The sequence below is a fragment of the Euprymna scolopes genome, chromosome 12, assembly GCF_053919585.1.
Source record: "Euprymna scolopes isolate OS-2025 chromosome 12, ASM5391958v1, whole genome shotgun sequence".
NCBI classification, from domain to species: Eukaryota; Metazoa; Mollusca; class Cephalopoda; order Sepiida; family Sepiolidae; genus Euprymna; species Euprymna scolopes.
The window spans coordinates 6134377-6145000 of record NC_136493.1 but is presented as its reverse complement, the minus strand read 5'-3'; the positions used below and the strand labels follow the sequence as shown (position 1 = coordinate 6145000).

General features: G+C 29.8%; 1 protein-coding gene and 1 pseudogene across 2 annotated transcripts in view; one reads left to right on the top strand and one right to left on the bottom strand.

Moving 5' to 3' along the window:
• LOC145291153 (uncharacterized) overlaps positions 1–10045 on the top strand; it is a 318145-nt gene extending 308100 nt beyond the window's left edge. For both annotated transcript variants that reach the window (XM_080136682.1, XM_080136681.1), the window contains exons 22-24: positions 2291–2330; positions 8733–8824; positions 9622–10045. In XM_080136682.1, coding sequence (XP_079992808.1) covers positions 2291–2330; positions 8733–8824; positions 9622–9821 — 332 coding nt within the window. In that variant the 3' untranslated portion in view covers positions 9822–10045. The remainder of the gene's footprint in view (positions 1–2290; positions 2331–8732; positions 8825–9621) is intronic.
• LOC145291639 (5S ribosomal RNA) lies at positions 1919–2036 on the bottom strand (annotated as a pseudogene).
• Positions 10046–10624: the final 579 nt, after the last annotated feature.

The following is a 10624-nucleotide window of genomic DNA, read 5'->3' as shown; positions in this document are numbered from 1 at the left end:
TCAGGTCAGAATCGCCCAACATATTCCCCGTTTCATCCGGGATCATCAACCTACTACCAGAAAATCTCAACTGATAGAATCGTCCATTGGCCAACACTTGGTCGATAAAAAGGAGTGCGCTCTTGTTTTCTCTCCGGAGTGTTTTTCTGTTTTGTACCGAGGACGCACAAAGTTCCACCTGTCTGTCCTCGAAGCACTTGCCATCATTGCTAACCCCCCTACTTTGTGCAAGCAGAGAAACCTCCGGCTTCAGTTAGAATTATTTGGGTAGTCAGATTTTTTTTTTTTTTTTTTTTTTTTCTTAACCTCCTCTCCGCTCGTATTCCATATCACTACCAAATATTCTAAAAAAAAATAATAATTTTCAGACTTATGACCCTTGAAAATGTTTGTCTGAACGAAAAGCGCTTTGGGTATATTTTAACGATCATTTTTTAATCGACTTATTTATTTTATTTAATTGTACATATAACTTGCCCCATTATATATATATATATATTTTTTTCTTTTCCTCACCCCGGTTTCCATTTTTTAGTTGATTGAATTTACGATATGGTTCACTTTTTTATAATATATATATATATATATATATATATATATATATATATATATATATATATATACATATACATATATATATATTGTGTATTAAGGCAGCATGTTTTCATTTAGACAAGTATTGTTAAATAGCACGGAGTGGTTTTGCTTAATGAGCTTTTTTTGTAATTGCTCAATCTTTTGAATCGTCGTTTTTATTCCTCAGTCGAATCTGTGCAAGAAAGTTCCATAGTTGTCTTTGTCCATCTGTTTTTTCGTTTGGTTATTTTATTTTTTTTTGCAAGTACTTTGGACTAGGTTTCGTCAGTCATCTTTAGGCAGGTTTGATTACTGTTTTGTTTAAAATCTGGATGCTTTTATATGCTTCAGTTAAATTATATTTAAATTTCTTGAGCTAGTGAAGCATGTCTTGTGTAAAAACAAAACAAAACAAAAAAAAAGTTTTTAATGTGTTAAGAACATGGCTAAAATAAATGGAACTTTCTTGCACAGATTCAACTGAGAAATAAGAACAACGATTTGAAATATTGAAAAATTACGAAAAAGCTCATTAAGCAGGAACACTGTGCTATTCAACAATATATATATATATGTATATATATATATATATATGTATATATATATATATATATATATATTCTAATTTTACAGAAGGTCAATTTGCTCATTTGCTTTCCCACAAACACCGCACAGTATGTATAAAATATATAAAATGTATATAATGTATAAAATGTATAAAACATTAAATTAGCCAACACTAATTAATTTGTGTACAGCACAATCACGTTGACACACTGGTTCTCGCCAGATCACCGAAGTTAAGCAATGTTGAGTCTGGCCAGTACCAGATGGATGACCATTTTAGAAGACTAGGTGCTGTATGTACCTTCTGGGAAGGTTGGGCGTTGTGCAAGCACCCTTACCCCGAAAAAAAAATCTCCTCGCTACGAAAACATCTACAAAATTGTGGATGGCCTATGCCCCTCCAGAGGATCAAATGGATGGAATTAATTTATGTTTCTGGGTTAATCGCTCATCATTTTTGACACCAAATTTAAAAAAAAAATGTTTTCATTTATTGAAAAAAAAATCTAGCATCGAATTTGGTTTTAACAAATAATTTCTTATGTTTTCATTGTATGGTACTCCCTGTTGTAGAAATATTGGATCCATTATATATAACAGGCTCCTTCAGTCTTGGACAGACTATGGATACCCATGAAGGGTTGCTTGTGCGTGAAATTTTTGTGGCAGGAGGTGCACAATCTCCAACCACACCTTTCCTGAGATGACATTGTTAAATACCAGTGGCAAATGAAGCACAGGACGACTGGAAACAAATGCTGAGATAAGCGGAGAGCACATACAGCACCTAGAATTCCCAAATGGTCATCCATCTTGGTACTAACCAGGCTCAATGTTGCTTGACTTTGGTGATCTGATGAGAACTGGTGTGTCAATGCGATTATGCTGTATATATATATATATATACACACACACATACACATATATATGTATACATATGCGAAGATATTAGGAGCCAATTCTTTGTTTTAAAATAGTTAAGTGTACGAAAGAATAAAAACATTAAGTTATGCAAATAGCGATGGAACATTAAAAGTCTTTAAACGCTTTAAAAATTCCATAAAAATTTCTGAAAAATAAAGCGAAAAATATCTCTTTTCAAATCACAATTTACTGATTTATTTAATTTATCTAATTTTATTTCCAGCATTCCCAAAGTTGGTGGAGTTGAGTCTAGCATCAACCAGGTAAGATTCTTTAACCGGTTTTTCATTTACTTTTATAACTTGCATTATATACCTTATTCTGTTTTCTATGATCATTGGTAGAAGTGGGGGCAATCATACCTCTTGAAGGATCAGAAGGTTCTAATTAGTATAATATGCAAAAAGATGTATGTTTGCCATATATCTATCGACTAATGATCTCATTCTGACTGGAACGTATGAATTTTAAGAGCCTTAAAATCCATACTAGAATTTCATAAGGACCTGTGGCATAATGGATGAATTAGTTGGTAAAATTCTTTTGCAAGTTACTTTATTCTGAAGGTTTAATCTTCAGTGTGGGCAACACTTAAATTACAATTGCACATTACTTGGGACTTCCACCCAGTCATGTTTGATGGAACAAAAGTATGCTACCCCCATGTTTTAAACAAAAGCTTCCTTTCTAAATTTCATGTAGGTTCTCAAGTTCAACAGAAAGAATCCCAAGTTTGACAAAATGCACCTAAAGAACATTGGCTGAAAAGTTTTGAATATATTAGTGTTGAAACAATTTATTGGAATCAAGAATCAGAAAAATCGGAACTTTTTGGGGTATTGGAATCGGAAAAACTTGTGCCTATTTTCTGATGCCAAAATGGATTCCTTTAATTATCTTTTCTTATTTGATTTTTTTTTAAAACAAAATCTTCCACTGCTAATAGTAATAATAAAAAAAATAAATATTTATTGATGATAAACTCCCAGATCATTCCTCCATTTTAATTATCTTTTCTTATTTGATTTTTTTTAAAACAAAATCTTCCACTGCTAATAGTAATAATAAAAAAAATAAATATTTATTGATTTTAAACTCCCAGATCATTCCTCCATTTTAATTATCTTTTCTTATTTGATTTTTTTAAACAAAATCTTCCACTGCTAATATTAATAATAATAAAATAAATATTTATTGATTTTAAGCTACCAGATCATTCCTCCATTTTAATTATCTTTTCTTATTTGATTTTTTTTAAACAAAATCTTCCACAGCTAATAGTAATAATAATAAAAAAAATATTTATTGATTTTAAGCTACCAGATCATTCCTCCATTTTAATTATCTTTTCTTATTTGATTTCTTTTAAACAAAATCTTCCACAGCTAATATTAATAATAAAAAAAATAAATATTTATTGATTTTAAACTCCCAGATCATTCCTCCATTTTAATTATCTTTTCTTATTTGATTTTTTTTTAAAACAAAATCTTCCACTGCTAATAGTAATAATAAAAAAATACATATTTATTGATTTTAAACTCCCAGATCATTCCTCCATTTTAATTATCTTTTCTTATTTGATTTTTTTTTAAACAAAATCTTCCACAGCTAATAGTAGTAATAAAAAAAATAAATATTTATTGATTTTAAACTCCCAGATCATTCCTCCATTTTAATTATCTTTTCTTATTTGATTTTTTTTTAAACAAAATCTTCCACAGCTAATAGTAGTAATAAAAAAAATAAATATTTATTGATTTTAAACTCCCAGATCATTCCTCCATTTTAATTATCTTTTCTTATTTGATTTTTTTTAAAACAAAATCTTCCACTGTTAATAGTAATAATAAAAAAATAAGTATTTATTGATTATAAACTCCCAGATCATTCCTCCATTTTAATTATCTTTTCTTATTTGATTTTTTTTAAACAAAATCTTCCACTGCTAATATTAATAATAATAAAATAAATATTTATTGATTTTAAGCTACCAGATCATTCCTCCATTTTAATTATCTTTTCTTATTTGATTTTTTTTAAAACAAAATCTTCCACTGCTAATAGTAATAATAAAAAAAATAAATATTTATTGATTTTAAACTCCCAGATCATTCCTCCATTTTAATTATCTTTTCTTATTTGATTTTTTTTAAAACAAAATCTTCCACTGCTAATAGTAGTAATAAAAAAAATAAATATTTATTGATTTTAAACTACCAGATCATTCCTCCATTTTAATTATATTTTCTTATTTGATTTTTTTTAAACAAAATCTTCCACTGCTAATATTAATAATAATAAAATAAATATTTATTGATTTTAAGCTACCAGATCATTCCTCCATTTTAATTATCTTTTCTTATTTGATTTTTTTTAAACAAAATCTTCCACTGCTAATATTAATAATAATAAAATAAATATTTATTGATTTTAAGCTACCAGATCATTCCTCCATTTTAATTATCTTTTCTTATTTGATTTTTTTTAAACAAAATCTTCCACTGCTAATATTAATAATAATAAAATAAATATTTATTGATTTTAAGCTACCAGATCATTCCTCCATTTTAATTATCTTTTCTTATTTGATTTTTTTTTAAACAAAATCTTCCACTGCTAATATTAATAATAATAAAATAAATATTTATTGATTTTAAGCTACCAGATCATTCCTCCATTTTAATTATCTTTTCTTATTTGATTTTTTTTAAACAAAATCTTCCACTGCTAATATTAATAATAATAAAATAAATATTTATTGATTTTAAGCTACCAGATCATTCCTCCATTTTAATTATCTTTTCTTATTTGATTTTTTTTAAACAAAATCTTCCACTGCTAATATTAATAATAATAAAATAAATATTTATTGATTTTAAGCTACCAGATCATTCCTCCATTTTAATTATCTTTTCTTATTTGATTTTTTTTTAAAACAAAATCTTCCACAGCTAATAGTAATAATAAAAAAAAAAATATTTATTGATTTTAAGCTACCAGATCATTCCTCCATTTTAATTATCTTTTCTTATTTGATTTTTTTTTAAACAAAATCTTCCACAGCTAATAGTAATAATAAAAAAAAAAATATTTATTGATTTTAAACCACCAGATCATTCCTGTGTTTTTACATTTGAGAAAATATATGCACATTTAATGTGTTTTTACAATAATCGAGAAAAAAGTTAAATATTTAGAGATTTATAAAGAATTAGAATCGGTAATTGCATCGGAATTGGGAATTTAGCATGAAATCGGTTATTATATTGAAATCAGGAAAAATATTGAAATCCTATCACTATAAAATAATATCCAAGATGAAAACAAAAGTCTCAAGAATCAAATAATACAAATAATCTCCAAAATTGAACAACAGTTCTAATGCTTACTCTGTTAGAAATAACTACAATTTTTTTTATCATACAACACGTAAAAGCATGTGCAATACTCTGCTCTCATCAGCTCTCAATCAGAGTGATAACACAGTTTCAGTGGCTCAAGACAGGACTGCCACTTCTGGTGGCACCAGTAGCTCTAAGAATTTAGCCACTGAGCAGGGTATTAATAACAAAAAAGAAACAACAAGAGAAACTTAATCAACTAGAAGAAAAGAGAAAAAATAAAGTAAAAAATACCGTCTTTTGATGAAGAAATCTTTTAGCTGTTGGTTAACTCCTAGTGGATGTATTCGGTAAGAGCACTTTGAATTTGCGACCGTTACAAATGGCACATTTGGAATTGTGGTAAAAAAAAAATAAAACATATATATAGTGTTCAAAAACACACTTGGGCTAATGCATAATTGACATAATTGATAAACTCTTAATCAACGGAATTAGAGTTTAAATCTTCACAGATCTGTGCTTATTATACTTTTTTATATGGATATTGTATGATCACGTTGCTTCAAAAACACACAAAGAAGAAAAGATTATCAAGTCCTGCTAAGACTACTGGTAAAATGGAAACATTTTTTAAAATTATGACAGAAAAATCAAAATCATCAAACGATATAATTTTTTATTGAAGTATATAGAGTTGTCTCCCTTACAACTAAAACCATATTTCTTTTTCTGTATAATTGTAAAGAATTTGAAATCAAATAAAACAAGATGATAGCCTCAACATCCGATGAAACCAAATCTTTTGCAAAAACACAAATTCCCCACCTTTTTCTGCACTCTACTGCCCTCAACCAATGCAATTTGAAAATTCTTGCAGAATACAACAATAATGCAAAAGACTATATAAAATAGTGGGAAACTGTTCTATGATCACGTTCGTAGAAAGACACGCAAAGAAGATTAACTTATCCTCAAGTTGCTTTTAGCCTTGATATGTGGTGATGCATTGATAAAGTAAAGGCTAGTATATGAATAATCACAGGTCTGTGAAGATTTTAACTCTGTATACCTGATTCTGTCGGTTAAGAGCTTATCTATTACGCCAATTATGGATGAGTCCAAGTTTTTTATGTGGTGTACAACAAATATATTGTAGTAACGGAGTTAACATTACAAATTGTGAATAAAAAAAAATTTTGTTTAACTTTTTTAGATGAGGATTTTTTGGACTATCTGGATTTTTTGGACTACTGTTCTTATCTTGAATGATATTTCAACGTTTTAATCGATGTAACCTATGACCTTGCCAAACTTAAGAGTCTTTCTGTTGATGTCATTTGTAAGGAGTAAGCGTTACAAATCTCGAATCATAAAGCAAAAGTTATATTTAATAACGTCATAGTTTGATGGACATAATAATTTCATTATGATGGCTTCTACTTCATTTAAAATTCTACAGATTAAAGAAGATGGTTGCAAATCTTTTAGGCAACCTTTTTGTTGTGAATCTTGCATTTTGTTTCAATAGAAATTAATTACATTTTCCAGACTTCATTTAAAAAAAAAAGTCTTTAAAGAAAATTATTTTTGTCAATTCAAAATCAAAAGATTAAAAAAAATGTTTCAAATGTTTTCAATTTTATTCAAATTTTGTCATTTGACGATTATCATGAAAATTAATTCCAAATTATTAAATAACAATTTCTCTTAAAACACGGATTATTTTTGTGAACAGTTTGAACAGTTTTACAGCAAGAACCTGTCATGCTACCACAACTACCTAGAAATTTTCCTTCTTTCTCTGTGTGTGTTTAACATCAAATATAATTTCGATGAACAAATGTGGAACATGTTGCCTACAGATTTCTTCCATGAGGACTACAACATGGTCATATTCAAATCCAATGCCAATAAACGGTCATTATTAGAAATCAAACTGTACTCATTCTAGTCATCACTTCAATCCTCTAATGATATTTTTCATCAGGCAATTCGAATTCGGATGAAACAGATAAAAAATCTGTAAAAGTTCCACTATTTGAAAACTTGCAACTTTTATAAAATATGTAATTTATTGAATAATATTTGCACTCATCAAGTGGAGGTGTGTTTAGTGCTTTCTCTCCTCGATGTTTCCATGCCATTGTCAAAAAGGGTTAAATAGAAGTCATCAACTTCCATTCATTCTATTCATTTATTTTCAAATCCTCTCATAATATTCATCATCATTGAGCTTACCATCTATTCATTTCATCGATACTAATCCCTGAGTGGCTTTTGGCCTTGATAAGTGACAATGCATAAGTTAACGAAAGAATATTCCTGATGCACTTCTGAAGAGTTCAACCTTCCGTATCATCATCATCATCATCATCATCATTGCATCCATTTTTACATGGTGGCATGTGTTAGACGGCTTTTAGAAATTGATTTCCTATCATGCCTATCTGGCTAGGTTTTTATTCCCCCCCCCCAGTCCATCTTTTTGACTTTCTTCAATGTTTTTCTTGGCTTTCTCTTGTCAACTGACCCTGCTACTTCAACTGATCTACACTGCCCGTATTTAAATTCCCTCTGAGGTTCCCAGATCTAAGCCTAACATTACATATCCATCCATTTTGCTCCATGCAACGCATATCCTCAACTTCTACAGGCTAGGTTTAACTTCCATACACCATCGCATGACATATACAGACCTGATAAACTCATCACTTGATCGATAGTTCTATCGCTTTTCTGGTTAATTACAGCACAAGTTCACTGAACTTAGTCTAAACTTTTGCAATAACACTTGCACCTAGTCCTCCCTGTGCTCCAATGGTGTCAACCCGGTAACAACAACAACAATGAAACATTTAAAATGTCCTTTGAATGGCTCATTTGTTAAAATAAGAAATTTTGCTGGATGAATCGAAAAAAAACGAACCAGAAAAGCATGTGAGGTTGACTTTTAGGCAGAGTACAAATACCATTTATTCACTCATATTTTATGAATTTGATGATTCTACTGTTGGCATTAATTTCCCTAATATCTTTCTAGTTGGAATTCTTTCTAGAAAGACATTGGTTACTGACGAGAGGGATTACATGAAGATAGCTAACGTCCCTAAATAAAAATGTTTCTGTGGAATGAACTGGATTCAAACTTGGCACACCTAGGTTGTCAGCGTGTATCCTTAACCACTAAGCCAGCATCATCTCCTAGTGCACTAGTGCAAAGATGAGGTCATAAGGTACACACATGAGACTTCATAATCGTTTTTTACTTCTTTAAACGATTTCTTCATTTTCATGCAATTTTTGTTCATTTGTCGACAGGATTTCTAGCAGTTTCTTGACGAGCGGCCATCTTAACAACTGTACGCAACTAGAAAGGTTAAATTTAAGTCGGACTCTAATTGACGACCGAGGTAAGTGTGTTTTCTGCTTTATGCTCTACAAATTAACGCGTTCATATTTCCAAGAATATTTCTTCAAAGTATAAATGGTATTTTCTAAAAATGTTCCAGATGTCTTCGAAGACAAGAATAAAGTTAATGAGCAATAATACTAAAATTTTGAGAAATGATGCTGTTTTAAGTTGAGGAATCTTTAATTATAGTTGCAATCAAACATTTTAGTAAAATTTATTAACTAAGATGAGATCCATCTGTTGGTGATTCTAATTGTACTTTTGTTGTTTTTGCAATGGCGTTCACCCTGGTCAGGTTGAGTCTGCTTTTTCTTTGACCTGTGTGATACTATCAACGTTGTCCCCCAATGTTTTTCAATGAATATTTCAAAGAATTTTTTGTTTTTTTCAAGAAAAGTATATTAAATTTTTTTCAACAAATATTTCAAAATGTTTTTTTTAGAGACAAAAATATGGAAACAACTATGAACCAACATTTTTTTCTTTTTCTTGGAAAATATCAAAGTTGCAAGAAAAGTTTCAATAAAATAAGTTTTTTAATGATAAAAATATTTTTTTAATGGAAGAAAATATGATTGAAAACAATTTTTTCTTCACAAATATTAGATAAGTGCTTTTTAACAATATCATCTGCTGACAACTGATTGCTGATTGAACATGAGCTGAAATGTTGTCAAATTATAAATATCAATGTTAGTCAATGCAATAGTCCAGTGGAGAGGGGGGAGCATGATACAAATAATAACATGCCAAAAATTTCTGACAAAACTTTGCAATTTCTGTTTTCCTTTTCAGGTCTCGTCTGTCTCCACCTGCGGCTTCTGTCCTTGCTTAATCTGGACGGTACCCGGGTGCGGCCCACAGCAGTGTCCGAGCTGACTGGCTGCCCCCACCTGCAGCGGGTCACTCTTAACAATCTCGTCACCGTCAGCGCCAACGATGAGGAGGAAGCAACTGGTAGTGATGAAGAGGCTGATCCCCCGCAAGATCTGTAGCTGTTATGGTGTCGGGGGTTAATGAAAGCAGATTGAAGCATACATCGTGTCGATTGGCTAACGCTTTCAAAGCAAAGTTCCATAAGATTTTCATAGTATCATTTTGATACTGCGCCTGACTATCACTCACTCGCCCTCTCCCACCTTAATTGAAATATGGAAACACCTTCTCTGAGAAATATTTGGTGCTTGTCCAGAAGTTAACCTAAATAAATAAACAAAAATACAGCAAGATCATTAAGATATATGTACTTGTCACAGAACAAAAATATTATATTCCAAAAATCAAGTAAATTGATTGAGTAGTTTTTTCTAAAATAAAATCTTTTTTACACAATTAATGTGAAATCGTAAGCATTAAAAGGCTGACCTCATAATTTAGAATTGTTGCAGAGTTATCTGCCTTTGCTTTTCAAGATGGCGATGTGAGACAGTACCTTTATGCTTACTCATAAAATTTGATTTTCTTAGTTAAAAATAAAATTATCTGATCAATTTATGTGATTTTTGGACTATGACATTTTCATTCCATGACGGTTATGTGAGATTTTTGTGTATTTTTGTTCTTTAATTAAGTTGAATTTTGGGCTTGCAGCAAATATTTGTTTTATGGTAAATCCACAATCACTCCCTCATGACGAACAAAAACGTGTTCAGGGATTTTTTCATATCGTAGTGATTTTAATGTGTTTTATAGATTTGTTTTAGTAGATTTTCATGAAAAAAAAAATTTTTTTTTTTAATTTCAATTTGTTTTCCTGTCAATTTAATTTATATTTTTTTTTTCAGTGTTGAAATTTTCC